Below are 19189 nucleotides of genomic sequence, written 5' to 3'. Positions count from 1 at the left end.
CGTTAAACTAACAGCTGTGATGTATAGCAGTTATCCCAACCACGAGAGTCGTTCGATAATTCGATTGTTCGCTTCACTTTTTTCACGAAACGATATGATATCTTAGTTGATTAACCACGTACATACAAAAATTAATTTAACTTTTAAAACAATGAGTTAAATGTTGATTCCATTAGTTAAATCGTAAGGTTACCTCACGCACGTAATATATATGCGTATGCATTTGATGCCATTTATCTGCAATAAACATATAAACGGAACGAATTGATGTTCATTATAAGAGTACCTATTTAAAAGTCCATTTTAAGATTAAAATCAGATTCAAGAAATGATATTCGACCTAAACCACTTCTCTTCCCCTTTAATTCACTGTTGCACAGCCTTCGGCTCTTAGGTTCACTGTTAATTACGAGGCATGCCAGTGATTTGTTTTTAATTGTGCGCTATTTAAACTTTCACATTTTAATTTTAATTTTTCTTCTAAAATTTAATAAATGTCCCTAAAATCATGTAAAACTACAAACGTAAACGTATGAATCAAATTATTGAATCATATTTGCGAATTGATTTCTACATTCAGTATATTGCTCATTCTGCGACCAGCGAGTTCCGACAATATCGCTAATGTTTTCCTATCTCCACTGCTTAAACTCGAAAAGATAACTTGCCCCTCTCGTCTCAATCAAGAGAGTCTCGAGGTAGCTTGGAGCCGTCCTGATCCTAACTCCTCCGTCATGATACCGTGGTCGCCTCTCGGAGAGTGGGTTGAATATGACCAAAAATGAAAGTGTGATCTTGAAGGAATTCCATCGTTGATATAATTAATAACGCAGCGATTGGTGCGGGTTTGCGTCTTCGCTTGCATGGGCGCCAAACCATCTCGCAGACTAACAAACGCGCGCTAAGAACCGAAGTGATAAAACTGTCACGAAGGTGCAGGGATAACTTTAAAGGCGTGGCACGACCATGGAATTCTTCCGAGCCTTAATCCTCTTCGATTTCCCTCTGGGTTTTGATGCCGGGGAATGCGCGTGGCGAGTTCGATACTCCGCCTTTGGATCTTGTCCCGCGGCGAGGCCTTTTAAGTGTGCTCTCGGGTCGATTAATAGACCGTCAAAGTGGGTGATAATCGCTCCCTCTCTCTCTCTCCTTCTTGACTTCCCTTCCTCCCAGCAAAACCCTTTCAACCCGGGCGCTTTATGAGCTTCCTCCGACGGACGATTAGGGCCGCGATTCCCTATAGGTGTCATCCCCCTGCCTTCCATTCTGCTGTGCGGTGCTTCGCCGATTGGGGATTTGGATGCCAAAGCCGAGCGCCTTGGGTGCATTACGACGAGATGGGACGAGGATTCTGAAATGGGTGCTGGTGGGATTCGCGTGGTAAATTGGTCGAATATTTCCTTGCATCGGGAGGACGCACGCAGTGTCGAGAGGGCTTCCCATTCCCTGATTTACCGGACGAAATAAATTAAACTACACAACTCAACGAGCGCATTTCTCCACTTAAAAGTTAAACTTCGTCACACGAGGCGTTTCGGCTTACCCATCCCCCATCGGACACAAATTGTGCTTGCATACGTGGTTTGATGAATAAATAATTTGGATTCAATTTTTATCAAAACGCTTTTATTTATTCATCAATATTTATATCATCCCCTTCACATCATCATTAAAAATGAAACATTTATGCCAACTTTTTTTCTCCAATCCTTTAACATTTGTGGAACACGCTTTTTGTGTGTGCCTATCAGCTTACTCCGCGCATTTGCATTTATCTCCTCTAGGATAGCAAAAACGTCGGCTTTTCAATGCCCTTTCCGCCTTTGGGAGCAATAAAAAACAGTCGCAAAGTTGATTAAGGTGACTGCGGCATCGCGACGGTGTTGGATTTTGCTGTGATTCACGCTTTCGAATTTGAAGTGTGAGTGCCGGCGCGTTATCGTGGGGCAAAAACAAACACGTCGTTATTCAAAAGTGCTGGTCTTTTTTTTTCTTATTGATTCACATGAATCGCGTAAACCTTGAAGGTAATACATGTATAGTGCTAGACCGATGAGCGAACATAATTATTTCTTGTCCGCGGATCGTATCTCGAAACCCAGTTTTCCACTTCATGCTATGGAAAATCAATCCTTTCCGAGATTTGGAAACGTTGATGAAAAAAATGTATTTGTTTTCTGGTATTACATAATTATATCTACGAACCATTTCGATTTTCATGATTCACGATTTACATAAAAAATTGTCTCCATTCAATTAAAAAATAAATTAATTTGTTGTTAATTAATAGTTGATTGAATATTTTTGTAACGGAACTTAAAAAGAAGGAGAAAGAGGGATGTAATATTCTTTTAGCATGATTATGACTGCTAATGTCATACTAAGCTAATAAAATGATGAGTTTAAGGTATTCAGGTAAAACCAAGAAAGCTCAGTGTTACTTAATTAGGGAGATTGAATTGGACCATACATGCCTGAACTATCCTAAAATATTTTAGGAAATATTCAAGCAAGAAACCGAAGCCGAATCCTATATTTTTTTATTTGTTTTGTAATGCATGGTACAAGAAGCCTGTAGCTCATAGAGGAACAATAAGTTTACAATATTTAATGGAACGATATGTACTCTGTATACGATAATAAAATATTATCAAATTCGCTTGTACAAAGTTATAAAGAGGAGAAAATTACGAGTTAAAGAAACAAATATAAATTTTTGATTGGCACAATTGAATAATTGTAAAATAAAATAATTATAGCAAATGATTATAAGATTAAAATATATCTAGGGCGAATGCCAAGAAGATACTGCATTCCCTCATTGCTCTGAATGTATTTTATGTCAAAAATTGAGTGTCACTTTTCCTGTAGTTTCAATGATTACTACCAACTTATCTCTCCCTGCAGCACTGCGGCGACCCCTTTTTCCCTCTCCCTGCTACACATGGATCTCTTTAAGGGCGGCGAACCATAGGGACTGTACGATACGAATTCCTGCGGTCAGTGTCGCCTCTCGAACGAAGAAGGGCCCTCGATTCCCTCGTAAGGGTATTTATTGATAACATTTCCGTGTGCTTTACACTTTTTTGATTCAAAAATTCTAAAATAACCGTTAGGTAAAGTTAAAGACACGTATTAAACGAGACGATTTTTCACGACTTCGAACATAGAATGCTTTCTTTTGCCCATTAATTCACTAGAAAGTTGAAAGACTTAAATCAAACACATCCTCTATTATTGCGTTATGTAGATGAGCGTGTTTGCGTGCAAGCATACGTGTGTTTTGACATACGCTTAAATGTATTCCGATTCATATTTGTGCATAAGTGCATATTTATTCATAATTGGCTGGGTGACCTAACATTCAAAGCCAAATGTCCCTCAGCGGTCCAATTAGCCGTTTCGATCCTTTTGAGTAGCACCCATCCGAGTGACATCCTTATTGGTATTCATTTTATGTATGCTCATAGCGGTACGTGACAAAACCAGCGTAGTGATTTGAGCGGAATATTTACCGACTCTATCCGATTACTCTTCCCCACGAGCGGGAGCAGAGCCATTGGGTAAATGGATGCAACTGAGATGCACTCGTATAGTGCGTTTTCATCGCCAGAACATCATAATTATTACTGGAGGTATATTTTGGTCCACATTTGAAAAGTTGTACGCTTTTCACGTGACTTCCAAAATATTTCTGAAGACTATTATAATGGCTCACCTGTCTTTTTCGCCTCTTTTATATCTCCCAACTGACTGGCGTCATCATGCCGACATTCTTGTATTATTCCTCCTCCTTTCAATGATTACACGCAATTCCACCTTCCGCAAAAACCTTCAATTACCCCGCCCTCTGTCAGTTCCTCCTCCGTTACACCCTCTGTACCTTCATCGTATTTCCCCCAACAGACTCATTTCATTTGGCCAAAGTGTTTCTCTCTTTCCCTTCCTCTCTCTGCATTCAGCCTTGTTTTTTCTATCTATGTGCCCGAGTATTCAACTCGGTCACCATAAGGCATCCCTTTTTCCTAAAATCATGATTTCAAACCCAGTATTAATTTTTAAAAGGTAGGTGTACCCGACATGTCATTTTCATATATATATTACACGGACGGTATTTTTTCTCAGCCGTGTGTCAGCCAAATGGCATCAGTCCAACCACGTATTGATCGTCAAGGGGAAAGGCATAAAAGGAAATACCGTCTCTCCTCCTCGAGAATCTTCTACTTAAATAATTAGTAGGGTCACAAGTAGAAACAAAATAATGCAATGTCAGCGTGGATTGTTATTACTGTTACACCGTGGAATCTCATTATAATATTCAATCCTGGACGCACAGTTTGCGCATGGAAGTAACTATTAATCTACATGGTTATATTAATACATTCACTCCTTATTCGAAGAGCTCATACTGAATACGGAAAATCGAGAATGAATTGAGGTAAATAAAAATATTGAAGTTTATAATTACAAATCAAGTTAGGCAATTAGAACCTAAGATACCAAGTCGAGATTTGAGGTTAGTTTGAGCAAATTCTAAATGTGCGAATTTGCCGCACACACTGATAAATGGTAGAAACTTATGTAGTACGTACCACGTCAACGGTTCACAGATAAGCGAACTTGCGGAAATAGACAGCGATAGAAGGGACAAATGGCGTCCCTCATACAAGCTCCCTTATCTACCTCTTACGTTTGGCTCATTTACTATTTCATACAAATCTATCGCTGGAAAATGTTTTCACATCCTACAGCACACCCACATTACACCAACGGTGGTTTTTATTAATGTTCTCGGGAAGGTGAAGAGATTATAGATTGGCGCTTTAAACGCCACACACGAAATTCCCTTCAGTTTTCCCATTTTATTCCAGATAGTCAATATTACCGATTTCAATATTTTTTTATCCAAACATTTCCCAGGAATCGCCGAGATCTATTCGCTCGGATCAGTGAGCTAAATTATAATTTAATTGTTCAATATCTGAGCCTTGAGCACTCACCTTTCATGACGCGAATTTTCTGTATCCTCATATTGGCAAAGTAGAGACCCCAAGTTAGTAACAGCGCTGCCACCACGAGCCATACCTTCCTCGTCAGTCGTATATGCTGCATCGTCCTGGAAACAATCAATAATTTCCTTTAGATGCTTCAAAATCAAGGCTTAAATAGAGTGAAAGTTTTTCCTTACTGAGACAGCAGGAAGTCATTTTGACTCCAAAACAACGAGCACACTGCATAAAAGCAGTGCACACTGACCATACAACATTTCTCCAGGTCGTCCTACACGATTTAGACTATTCTGAATTTAGATGGTACCCTGCAAGCCAATTCTAAGGTATGTGGCAGAGTGTGGTTAAAAATTAGAAATGCTGCATCAAAAGTTAAGTTTTTCTCAATTGCTAGTTGTTGCCAATAGATCAGTAACTCAAATTGTGTAGGTGAATATAATTGCAGGTAAATGCACAAAGTTAGCCAGGGTTGAAAAACTTCCTCACTACTCATGCTAGACGAGCTTCTACTAACAAAGAGGTCAATAAACTAAGGTAATAAGATACGCTAGTAATTCGTACAATGGCCTGCGTAGATTGAAAAAAGAAAATCTTTTTCCCCCTAGCACGGTCGCTTACAGTTATTCTGATCCCTTGTCTAATGTGAGAAAAATGACATATTTAAATCTTTCGATTCTACTCGTTACCCCTCTAATATTTTGGCCAAGATCTCTCCTTTCGATGTACAACTTGGCTAATAATACATTTTAAACATCATAACTAAAGTGAAAATGGCTGATGCATTACTCAAAAAGTTATATGTTATGGTATAATTTGAGCAAAACATACTTTTGTTCCTCGTCGATCCTGATGATTCTTCGGGCGTAAAAATAAAATGCTCATAATTATTTTATTTAAATTGTCACTCTGAAAATCTATGAGGATTCAGTAAATAAACACATGCATTCTCGAAGGCTCTCATCATCAAACACCCATCTGCAGTCAATCAAAAACGAGCTTCAATGGATCTTGCTTGGGTCTCCATAGAAGAACTTCATTTAGTATGTTCCTCAATTCACAAAACTCTACCACGATACTCATTATCCATTTACAAAATTATTAACCAATTAATGCTTTCAAAAAATATTATTTCGCTTTTGTTACCTCAATAGTTGTATTACTACAAAATTAGAACTACTCAGAAATTACTCAGACAAACATTATATCGAACGGCAGCTCAAAGGTGCACAATCTAGAGCGAAATCAACATAATATCAACAATCCTTGACAACCGTTTTGTTGAAAATAAGTCAGCGTGTGCTCTGGTGAGAGAAAAAGGCGAACGGTAACCAATATGGGTCACGAGGCCAGCAAATTGGAGCGTAGGCCTGATTGCTGCGAGTATGGGACTGAAATCTTTATTTATTTACAATTAATTACAACTCACTTTCTCGGACACTCTCACTTTATATTTATCTTGTGATAGACTGTTGGTCTCATTTCTAATGCATACAAATGTATTCTTTATTGTTCTAAATGGTTATTTATTTTTTTTAGAACGATCTGTTACTATTAGATGAGAATTTATACAACTTAAATTTTCTGATAAAAAATATGAAGGTCTGGAATAGAGTATCTTTTTCTGTGAGTATTTTTTTTTTTGCTTTTCAAAAGTGAGAGACATCAATATTATTGATACGCGAGAGTGCATTTATGCTGTAAGGCCATTTAAGCGGTGAAGGCATCTCATGTAGCCGCAGGCAAACAGTGCTGCATACCTCAAGGCTCAGGGGACAATTGATTGATATATATGATATATTACCTTATGTACTGTATGTGTGCATGTATATGCATATATGTATACATATGTAAACACTTCGTGTATATATGTATACATATATATGTATGTGTATATATATATATATATATATATATATATATATATATATATATATGTATATATATATATATATGTATATATATATATGTATATATATACATACATATACATATATATATATATATACATATATATATATATACACATACATATATACTCATTTATATAGAAACAGATATAAGGAAAAGGGATAGGAACACACATAAAGGACGAACACAATAAAGGTGGGGAAGGCGGAATCGAACGGATCACAAGAGTAAAAATATTTCCTTGACCGGGATTCGAACACCGGATCTTTCCACTTGCCGGGCGGATGCTCTTAACCACTTAAGCTATCGAGGAAACATACTTTACCCTGAGATCCGTGGGTCTAATATGTCGCCAAGCGCCCCGATTCTTTAGCCAAGAAATGGCGTCAGGGGGCTGTTTCACCCACCAAAGTAGAAATACACACGACACAAGAGGAAAGGACAGTGGGTTGGTTAGAATTCATACAACATCATGCAGGAAAGGACCACCTTTATTGTGTTCGTCCTTTATGTGTGTTCCTATCCCTTTTCCTTATATCTGTTTCTATATAAATGAGTATATATATATATATATATATATATATATATATATATATATATATATATATATATATGTACAAATATCTTCGAAATGGAACGCTCTTCGGCGACGCAGAAATGTATAAAAACACAGATGTAGATTTTTAAACCATAGAAACACAAAGAAAGGACTCTCACATATGTTGTTTTGATGTTTCGACGGCAAGACCGTCCATGATTCTATATTCCATTTACTTATCCACCTTTCCATTTGATCCCCTTGAATTTGACTTTGCTTCTTGAGTGCTAGATTATGATAGGGCTCAGCATCCGTTCCCACGAGCTGGAAAATTGATGACGCCATTCATAAATATATGCAATATCGTGAGATAAAGACTAATTTCTCCTCGAGTCTTCCGGAATTTTTCTCATGTACGTACGTTGATGGGGCGGATAAACAAGTTGTCGGTAATGATGAAACCATTTATTCTGCAAAACTCCAATATTTTCTTTCCGTCTTTCCATTGTTTTTTCTTTACTCCTGAGCCATAATTAATTACTCTATCTTTCTACGCCCACTACGCTATATCCATTTAGGCGATTATAAAATAAAGATGTTTATCTATCTATCAACCCACCGCAAATCAGTCGTTTATACGGTCCCTTTTCCTCTTCTATATACTTCTTCCTTCCTTACTTTGCCTGTGTATTTAATCTACGGAATCCTCCTCCAGCACCATGTTTCAAAGGCTTTTATTCTTCGCTGGTTCACTTTTTCAATTTTCTAGGTCTCTGATCCATATAGTAGTCCATGCTCCATAAGAGCCATTCAAACAAGAACCATGAAAAAGTCAAGGAGATGTGTCATTTGATGCTTGATACATGGCACGTGGGATGAGACTTGTGAATGCGTACTCGCTGTTGCCGCAAAGTTCTTTCTTTGAATTAAATGAAATTACGAAATAAAATCTTCAAAATTCGTTCAAAATTACTGTATAAAGTCATAAATATTCTCAAATTTATTTTTAAAATCAGAGGATGGTAGCCAGTTAGCACAAATTTTCCAATTTTAAGCAATCGATGCCGTTCCTGAAGTAATAATATTCACACCACATCACATTTAGTCGCGAGGACTCATGATAAGTTAAAGAGCAGCTGGCAGAATGAGCACCAGAATCCCTTTTTCTTAACAAAATCCGCGATCACAGTAGGATAGAATATTCGACCGAACTCTTCAAACTACTGAAAAACTAAACTAATATATTTTATTTTTCGAAGTTGCTCGAGTAAATGTCACTTATTCCTCAACACCTTGATTGCTTACATCCCCTTTCAAAATATCACTTTCGCATCTTGCAGAGTAACGCGTCATGATGGATGGATCAAAACTGGAAATACTTAATATTTTATTTATAAATATTATGTTACAAAAATATTTATAGTTTGAAAAAGAGTTTGATCATGATTTTTATAATACTTTTTCTGCGCCGAGGAATTCTGGATTGTTGGGAATAAGTGATTCAGTTTCCGTTGGAGCAAATACTGCCGCCAATGAACGTGAACATGAAGTACGATAATTGTATTCGTGCTTTTTAAGGATTTAGGCTTGAAAATCAGTCGTTTTACGAAAATTTACAACACATTGAAAGGTTAAGAGCACATCAAATTACTTTTGGAGAAATAAACGTCGGGCACCGAGGTGACGAAGGTTTTGGAACATTGGCAGTGTTTCCAGCCCCTCGAAATATTCATTTCCATTCCTATTTTTCAAATCGTCCTTTCCCCTTGTTACGAGTGGAACACAGCAATTTTCCTTCCCCCCAACTGTCAGCGGAAGACCGTTTTAGGCTTGTTTACGTAAAAACGTCCATTTCATTGCAAATAAACCAAAATAAATGTTCCTTCTCAGCGATATCTGCGACTGATAATTAGCGTCTCAGGTGCACCACCATCAATTGCAGCTAACAATTATGATCTATTTGTCGAACAGACTTTTGCCGCATAAAAATCAAACAGAAAAAAATTAAATAAATCAAACTCCTATATCAGTTTTAGTTTGCCAATAAAAGAATGGATCACCATAAAAGTCTGCCACAATTTCGCTTATCTGTTAATGTTTTATGACTTATATTGAGTTTACCTATGATAAATCAATAACTACGCCAACAAGTAGTTCACAGTCCTTGCACATGTTTATAGCTTTGGGATTACCTGTGCGTTTTGAGTAATACCTCATAAAACTACATATCATCGTGTAATAAAAACAATTTTTCACTATAGGAATGAGCATGCCCAAACAAAAGCACGTTGGTAGTTAGAATTAAACTTAAAAAAGTGCGTAGAGATGAATTTTTGAAATAGGAGTGGTTCCTTCCCAAACGCCCACTGCATCAGGAATACCGAAATAGAGAGAGTGCGGACTCGATTAAATGCTTAGGCGTTACTCTCACTCACAACCTCTCCTGAGTAAAACATGCACGGGGAGTGCGTGGACAAACTAGCAAAAAAATTATAATTTATGAGAAGGGTCGTGGGGAAATGTGATGAAAAAGTCAAGTAGAAATGTTATCTCTCGCTTGTTAGACCTCATGTAGAATATACTGTCGTTTTATGGGATCCTCATGGGCTTGGATTGATTGTCGAATTGGAACGCGCGCAGCGTACAGGAATTAGATTTGTAAAACGTTGTTATGATAAACTTATTGGCGTATCAAAATTATTAAAGCATCTAGTTTGGGAATCACTCATAGAGAGAAGGCTAAATTACAGATTAAATCTCTTGCATAAATTGGAATAAGGAGGAGATTCAATATGTAATTTTTCCCACGAACGATATGGGGTCAGAATAAAATAACTTTTGTTCGACCGCGCTCAGAGTAATATGTGTTTTGGGTCAAGGATAGTCGGGTACGAAATCACCTCCTGCCACACACCCTAGTAATGACTTGGAGGGTATCAAATAAATCACAAACAAGAACTATCATGTAAATCAAATTAGAGATATAAAGTGTTGGGCCGATTGATTATGAAGAAAATTATGTCGGGCAAATAAGAGTTCAGGCTAAGAGACATCTGGTCGATGTGCTTTAGTTGTCAGAGACTGTCCGAGGCATCTTTAGTCAAGCCGGGCATACATGCAATAATCGTGGTGATAGGGGGTTATAAGGGTCCAAATTTTGATGGCGTTATCCATAATTTACCAAAGCAGCGATATTGGACTTTAATCAATATCGAAATGACGACATTGATCTGTTTATGTAGAAGGTATATCAAACATTTTTTAAATATACCGATATGCCGACTTATTTCCTACATATTTGATATGGAACATTCTTCACCAAAATTTTAATAAAAAGCACACTTGACTCCAAGGAGAGAGGACTGGGGGGGGGGGTGCAAAGCACCAATCACGAGTCCGTACTTCGTAACTGTTGTGTGCGATGAATTTCCTATCAAAGATAATGAAGAACTGATTTCGCTACGAGAGAACATGGGTAATGGCTTCTCGTTGCCAATAGGATATCATTCCGAAAGAAGTTATTGATTCGAAATTTTTTGAATTTAGTCATCCCACATCTATCATCCTCAAGAGTCATCGTTGCTATGCTCTTTTACATTTTCCCTATGAATAAAAAAAGTTCACACCAGCTGTGAAACTTAATTTCATTTCCCGTGCTCTGAGAGTTTCGACTATCGGACGTTAGTAAGAATTTATTCGTGAAACTTTATTTATGGCTCGTCTGAAGAGATTTTGTCTATCATCTGTACGCAGCCTCGAAAATGCTCATTTTGTTATTTTATGGATAAAGTCCGAATTATTGACGTTGTTATTACTGAGATGTATATCGAATATGGTCATGATATTTTTTGTATTTTAATTGGCTTCATCCTCAAACGCCCATGGGTAAAATAATTTCATTATATCGCACCTGCGCGTGTGAATGAATCTTTCACGTTCGGGCGGTTAAACTTTAAAATCTTTCCTCTAGCAGCGAGCGGGTTCAGAGCTCTATTCCGAGTCCCCCGATACGCTCCTAACCGCGTGGGGATTAGGTTAAGAGATAACACCTTCAAAGGACGTGGAGTGACGCTAAACTAGTTGAGCAGTAGTTCCCTACCATACCTGAATCTTTGCAAGGACACGGAAGGAAATCGAGATTAGGGAACTCTTTATTACAGCGGACCGTCACGTGATTTGGTGTGGCGAAATTTAAAGCCAAAATGTTGATTCATTAAGCATTTCCCTGAAAAAAATGTTTCCATGTTTAGTCTGGGTAATATATCTAAATGTTTAGGACAAACTTAACCGTCATATTCGGACGTTTTTGCGAGCTATGTCCCACCCGCAAAGGCACGTATTTTTTGATCAGCCTATTTCGCATATCCAGTGACGGTTCATCTTTGACGATTCGAAGTCCCAAGAAAAGAGGAACACGATTAGAGTCGGGGAAAATTTCAGCTCGGTCACGTGTATTTCGATCGGATCATTACAAATGGGAAACATTAATACAGATCTCCAAAATTATTTGGCATAATGAAGCTAATATATTTTTCAAGAGTCTATCAAAGGTTTTTGCGGAAAGATGGTTGCAACTGGAAGCTTAAAAAATACGTCCGTATGAAGAAACGGAAATAACATTTGATAACAAAATAATATGCCATCGAAAAAATGAGATATAAATTAAACATTTCAAGATTTAACCTTTTAAAGAGTGGAGCATTATTTTTTGTTACTCACATTTCTTGACTTGGTACGAGTTTTAGTTAATGGAAATTCATTCGAGTTAAATAAAAAATTGGCGTGTAAATTATATGCAACACAAACGGAATTCAAATAAATTCTGAGGATAAAAAAATTCGATTTTGTATCGAAATTTTTAGTGTTGCTTCTCATATGTTTTCCGTAGCTGTCCTCTATACACTCACCATACTTTCTTCCTTGTATTTTTTGTCCCCGGGAGCAGTGCAGAACTCGTGCTTTAGAATTATATTGGAAAATATTACAAATTCGTTCACCGTAAAATTTCTTCCAGGTTCATCCGTATAGGAGTTTACCGGGAGGAGCAAACGGGGGCGAGCGTGCCGTTTCCCTGCGGAAATGAGAGCGTTGCTTCGCGGGAGAGTAAAGGAGGGAGACGGGACGCAAAACGCATTAGCCGGTGTAGGAATTATTAAATGTGTGGGGGTGGGAGATGAGGCAGTGGTCGTGGTCGGGGGTGGGGGGGGAAGACGTAAAGGGCGGGATTTTGACGGTTTCGACGGCGAGGAGAGAGTTGCTCGCGGAGCGCTAACCGAGCGTAGATGGCATTAACACGCACACCCCGTTTACGGATGGCGTGCGGAGGCATGGGAGGGAGGGAGGGAATACATTCCCGATCCATTCACCACACTGGTTCATCCCGTCTTCTCCCTGGGCGAAGGTGAGGGGGGTATGGGGGTGGTGAGGGGAAAGACGTCGGTGCGGTGTACCAGATGTCTACACCATCTCGAGTCATTAAAAATCACGAGGCACTCCGCGCGCCATAATGAATTCTCTTCCTAATTTCGGTTCATAAACATTTCCTTGCTGCGCTCGTTAATATTATAACGGCAATAACCCTCCCCGCCGGCCCTGGCCCTTGTCTCTCTCTCTCTCAACCCCCCTCATTCCGAGATAAAAGTGTTGGCAAAGCCGGCTGGTTGTCGGCGCGACATTATCTTCCGAGTCAATCCATAAAGCCTGTCTTACATCACCTTAGAATATTATTTATTAGATACTAACACCTTACCCTGGAAAATCCGTAAGCGTAAAATATAGGGACAATCTAATAAACGATTGAAATTCATCAAAGTCCCAACCCTCCAACCCCACTATGGAGCAAGGTTACGATGTTGCCAATTTTCCTCTCCTCCTGGATGGGAAATTAATCAAAATAGCTCCAACTGGCAATAACGAGTAACTGGCGCTCCTTTGGGGGACGAACGTGAAGGAGGAAAGTAGGAGGATTGGGGAAATTTCCCTCTTTAAAGATGGTGAGCAAGTACTAATCGCCAGGGTCCGGCGATCCCTCGTATGCTGGTAGAGAAGGATTCGACCGAGTAAGTGTAACTGGGAAAATCGCGATCGTTAACGTAGAGGAGGAGCCCGATTTGCTAAAAAAAACTGTTATTTAATTTATGCAAACATTTCAAGACAAAGCCCTCATACCTGGATCGAGGATCAATTGGGAAAGAAATTAACGGCGAAACTAAATTAATGGAAAACCCCAATTAAGGGTATATTTATGACTTGAAGTTGAATCACCCATCCGAAGCACCGAATTACAATTATCGACAGGACAACAAATACAAAAATTAAATAACCAGTACCAATTGGGTCAGGAATATTTTCCCTATTCCTTTATTTTTTAAATGCACTCTTTTTTTGTTTTTCAACTGTTTTTCAATCTTATCACACTCGATTGAACTTGGCACTTTCTATAAGTAGAGTTTATTGAAGTGAGTTTTATTGAGACGAGTTCAGTTTAAAATCCACCTAAAACCCCTTCACAAAAGTTCGTCACCATTTCCAAATTTGTGGAGGCAAGAGCTCCGCGGCAGGCTAATATTACGCCAAATTCCAAAAGTGGCACTTCGCAATTAGCTAAGAAAATATCTCAGCTTTCGGCGACTGTGTGGTCCTTATTTATTACCGTTATCAGAAATATTTAGGACTGAGGGGCTGGCTCAAATTCTATGGGGAAATGAAATACTTTGCACATTATTTTGCAGGGTCCAATTATGCATTAAATGGTGCTTCCAGCTCTCCACTTAGTTCCCTTCGCGAATCTTCATGCAAGGTGCAAAGCATCCGTTTCCGTAGTTTGCTTGATTTGTCTACAAGGGAAATAGTTTTCCGACAACCCCGTGACTACAGTTGCCCTTGTTGTTTGCGAAGATAAGCCTCCTCCTTGTAAAAAAAATCACTTGGTCTTTAGCGTTTCATATCACTTTGCGACCCCAGCGTCAGGGTCCAGCGATCGTAGGCAGGTGACTGACTTCATATGGCCACGGTTTTCCTTGAAATGTACCTGGTATATAATGGAGTGGTAATATGCATATTCCCGATGCACCTATCCCGATCTCTACTTGAGGTGCTCTGTGGAGGGCACTTCGAGTGAGTACAACGTCCGTCGGGTGGGACGTTAAACCTGCGGACCCCTTGGTGGCTTCCGACAAGAGTAGGCTGATGCCGACGCCGGGTTTCTCTCCACCCTTCCCTTCCCATCCATCCCTAATGGCGCCTCTCATAAAAAAAGAAGCAAAGTACGCATGGCAACTCTGATTTTGATCTGTCAGTCACGGAAGCGCGCCACCACTTCCAAGCGACGGAGACGTCCGACCGACTCCGAGCTCTCACGAAGGGTCAGTTCCAAAGAAATTGAAAAACGATAATAGTAAATATTGAAGAAATATTTGCAAAAGCTAGGGAGACTAACAACAAGCCGACAAAAATACGAATGTGTGGAGCGTCGTAATTTTTAAGTGAAGGAAATTTTCCCTTCAAAGTCCGTTCGTCCTTTGGCCTGCAGGACAGCAAATCTATGTTTTTTAATATCCTGCAAGCCACCGCTAGGGTGTGTGGCAGGGCACCTATCAGGGAAGCTCACTCTGAAATAGGCTACAGTAGAGAAAGAAATTCTTTATATCCATGTCCATGGAGTCCTCGTACCTTGTGGATGGTCATTGCAGAATGGACTTCAAACTAGAAACTAGAGACTTTTAAACTGGAAAGGATAGTGTGATGGAATGAGACGGGGTCGGAATATTAACATTATTAGCATGTTAATCTCCCGAACCTTTCAAAACAGACTTTAAATTTCGTAGAGATCGCTTACATTTTTATGGCGGAAATTTTAAAATTACACTAAGTAAAAAAAAGAAAAGTTTTTTCTTTCAGGGCCACGGGCAAAAAGTATTAAACATTTCGCAATAACTGTGCATTTACTGTTCAGGACTGACGTTGCATGAAGAACTAATCCGTTGAGCGTTACTCGCCACATTAAGACTTTTATCGAAAGGATGATGGAGTGTGATGAAATAACATATATTGCCGTGTTGTTCGAGATGATAGGAGACCTATAAGCTTATGGAACGCGGAGTAAATTTCAAATATTGAATAAGAGTAATAAGAACGTATAATATTTCAACGCTTATTGAAATTATCGATTCCGTTTATACTAAATACAAATTTTTACATAAAAATATACTCATTTTTTTCATCACTTGGATTGAACTTGGCACTTTCTATAAGTAGAGTTTATTGAAGTCAGTTTTATTGAGACGAGTTCAGTTTAAAATCCACCAAAACCCCTTCACAAAAGTTCGTCACCCTTAGCAAATTTGTGGAGACAAGAACTCCGCGGCATGTAATTACATTACATGAAATGATGTAAAATATTAAGTTTTTTGCAATAATTTTTATCGCATATTATTAAAAGAGTACTCGTCCGGAGTTAAAAGAGAAAAGTCTCAGTCTCAAAAAAAAAGGATTCTCCACGTAGTGAGAAAATACCTAGGTTAATGAAAAGGAAAGGAAAATGGTACGTTCAATGTTTCAATCTGCTCCAATTCACAAACCGATGATTCACCAAGCTCTTGCCAGGCCTCTTTCGGTTCTCACGGTTGAACTCATTAAGATAAGAGTTATCCTAGTAGTTAATCAGCTTCCCGAATTCTTATTCGGTCATCCTTTTGTGATACAACCACACTTAACACCAGATTGGCAGAGAACAAACCAGTATTATGTTTTATACAGGATTTAGCATCTCAAATATCAAGGCCGAAATGAAATACTCGTATGAACTACAAACAAGTCGCACTTTGCAGATCACTTAGAAAGAATACGAAAAAGCTTTCTTATCCGACTCCTATCCCTCCTCTCGCTTCTCAAACGACCACCTCATCGTAAACAATCGGAGAGTCAAATTTACCCATGGAATCTAATGCTATAAAAAGAAATGAATTAGATATGGCATTTCGCTGGCGAAAATTTTAAATCCTTTAAAAAAATATTGATCGTGACCGCATGGAATTCAATGAACAATTCTTTCTCAATCATATCGTCCCATTGCTACTTTTAATGTTGCCTCGTGAGTTTACCTCACCTCTCGTTCTGTACACTCAGTCACCCTCGATCGTATATCGCCTATGATCCCCCTCCCCCAATTGCAATTGTGCAACATCCAAGATAGCCTCAGTAATCAATCAACTCGGGGGGAGGGTGGTTTGATAGGTGAGGGTAGAGCTCATACCTTCTACTATGCTCTTCTCGGGCGTGTGAAAACCACATATCAGCCTAGGCGAGCCACTTCCTTTCCCTACGCCACCTGTGGTTTACCAGGTTGACCGAGGGCCCGGAAAATATTGAAGGAAAAATGTTTATTAATTCCTCTCACTTGAGTGGCACGAAATTACTCCAAAAATGCAAAATTAATTTATATTGTAGATATTGCATCAGCGAATGGTCTTTCACGGCAAGGCATAAGCCGGGGTTTTTTTTCGACACGCACTTGAAGAGTCAGGCGACTAAGCTCAAGGCCGCGGGTTCAAATTCCGTTTTTCAGGACAGTTACTTCCCCGCGATCTCATGGACGTTCGCGATGGTTTTGATTGCGTGTACATGCCACGCCGTAAAAGAAGGAAACTTTGCGTATTTAAACACTGTAAGATTTAGTCAAGTTGGTACCTCATATGTGGACGATGCGTTCGAGCGGGATATGGGAGACTTTATATATATATATGTAAATATGTATGTATATATATATTATATATATATATATATATATATATATGTAAATATGTATGTATATATATATTATATATATATATATATATATATATATATATATATATATATATATATATATATAGAGTCCGTATCGAGAGTCGCCTATATAAAGTTGCTTTCGCAAGAATATGCTGTGATCGCGCCTGCTTCGTACCGAGAGTGGAAAAAAAGCCCCTTCGCATTAGAATACTTCCTTTGTTTAAGCTTCCAACACGAATGGAACCCTGGGCCAACCTATGTTTACCTTTGCTTTCTTGAGTGTAGACTCCCTTGGAAAAAGAGAGCCTTACGACTCCGGTACAGAAACCCTTCCTTCGCTCTCGCATGTGCCTTATTCAAGGCTCGCTTTGAGGGAACGACTCTCGGTAGGGGTCTCAGAGCTACATGTCAGTTTGCAAGTGCATTTAATTTGTACACATGAAGCATTCTGATGGTATTGAATAGAAGAAAAGTTTTAACCTAACTAATTTACATAGTATACAAATTTGAAAGCTTAATATTACCTTAAAATGTGTTCAGATGACTTGTTCATCAGCTTGTAGCTTGGGGGAACAATAAATAAAAGACGAAAAACTTTTCTATCTGAATACTTGGAAGTGAAAAGGCGTCCATTGTAAAATTTCGCCACTCAAGGATGTTGACAGAATGAGAAAATTAGTCTTTACCCACAAATGAATTGATAGCGACGGGAGGGATTTCACTCGCTAGCTATTTAAAGAAAAGATTGAGAGTTCTGCAACATTAAATTCTCCCCGCAATCAAGTAGGATTTGAACTCGGATCTTTGTCGTGAAAAGATACTGTCACACACTTCAATCTACTAGACCGATGTCTACGGGAGATGTCACTAATAGATTTCGGAACATAGCCAACAGGATTTTGTAAAGTTTTGGCCTGCTCGGCCGAAAAAAAAAATACACGACCCTGTCGTCAAAACCTGACAGATTTTAATCTTAAAATCCCGTAAAACTAGGAAGAGCGTTTCTCGAAGCTGCGAGCAAGTTTACAATTAATTGAATTTGCACAAAGGTAGTCCGTTGATGGTAAATAACTGGTGCAGCACTTTTTGGTTGCAGACTCGTGAGTCGGCTTTTGGCTCTTGACAAACGGGACCCAGAAGGATGTGCTCCGGAAGAATACGACGGCAATGGCGTCTCCATTCCAATCGATCGAAGAATTACAGAACTTCGGATGACCCACCTCGCCAGTGACGATTAATTAACCTTGCGTCCCACGAAGGTGCAATCCTAACTCCCCCCTCCCACCCACACGTCCTCCTCTCCCTCCCTTCCGCCATCCACCCACCCCGATTTCTCATTCCTCATCGTGTGGGGTACCTTGCTCCGCCGCCTCCAGCCGAGACCTCGCCGTCTCCTCGGGGGTCCTCGTGGGCGATTCCCGCGTAGTCCGCGGCCGCCGTCGCGGGGCGAGACTGGACAGTTGTATGTGTCTGTCCCCGATCTCCCTCTGGCGTCTGTCATGCGGCGGGAGGGCGGTGCGAGGAAGAGGAATCGCTCCGGCTCTTTCGCTTCGAAATATCTCCGGGGGTCATTTGGCCGCAAGGGATGCCGGGCAGCGGGGAGGAGCGTGAGATGGGGAGGGAGTGCTGGAGCGTGTGAGAAGGGGGACGAAATAGGGGCGGGAGAGGCGGCCGGAGGGGCATTTGTGGGGGGTTGGGGGGAAGGAGATAAGAAAGGGCAGACCGCAATCGGGGAAGAACGTAAGAGCCCAGCACGAGGAAAACCGGAGCCCGATCTCAGTTGGTGGTCAGCGGTGGTATCGCCATTGGAGATAGTGGTAATCGGAATCGCCTGCTTCTGCTCGTCCCCGGGGCAGGGTTGTGTGGGGATACGTTGGAGGGCGGATCCCAATTTTGTGTTTATGTACTATTCTTCCAAAAGTTTGCAGGCAGCCACGGACGCTTCGAGAACTGGGGAGAGGCGAAA

The 19189-nt window shown here is 39.7% G+C and overlaps 1 protein-coding gene across 2 annotated transcripts in view; it reads right to left on the bottom strand.

Annotated features, from left to right (window-relative positions):
- LOC139693743 (uncharacterized) overlaps positions 1-18746 on the bottom strand; it is a 44124-nt gene extending 25378 nt beyond the window's left edge. Inside the window, exons 1-2 of one of the 2 annotated variants that reach the window (XM_071592011.1) lie at positions 18581-18746; positions 5001-5116 (exon numbers count right to left, since the gene is read on the bottom strand). In XM_071592011.1, coding sequence (XP_071448112.1) covers positions 5001-5112 — 112 coding nt within the window. In that variant the 5' untranslated portion in view covers positions 5113-5116; positions 18581-18746. Of the gene's footprint in view, positions 1-5000; positions 5117-17747; positions 17842-18580 lie in introns of those variants that run through there. The other variant, XM_071592010.1, reaches the window with a different exon arrangement.
- Between the last annotated feature and the right edge of the window lie 443 nt (positions 18747-19189).

The sequence above is a fragment of the Hetaerina americana genome, unplaced genomic scaffold, assembly GCF_022747635.1.
Source record: "Hetaerina americana unplaced genomic scaffold, ioHetAmer1.1.p SCAF_5, whole genome shotgun sequence".
In the NCBI taxonomy this organism is placed as follows: Eukaryota; Metazoa; Arthropoda; class Insecta; order Odonata; family Calopterygidae; genus Hetaerina; species Hetaerina americana.
The sequence above is the reverse complement of the archived record's forward strand: the minus strand, read 5'-3'. Positions and strand labels throughout refer to the sequence as shown.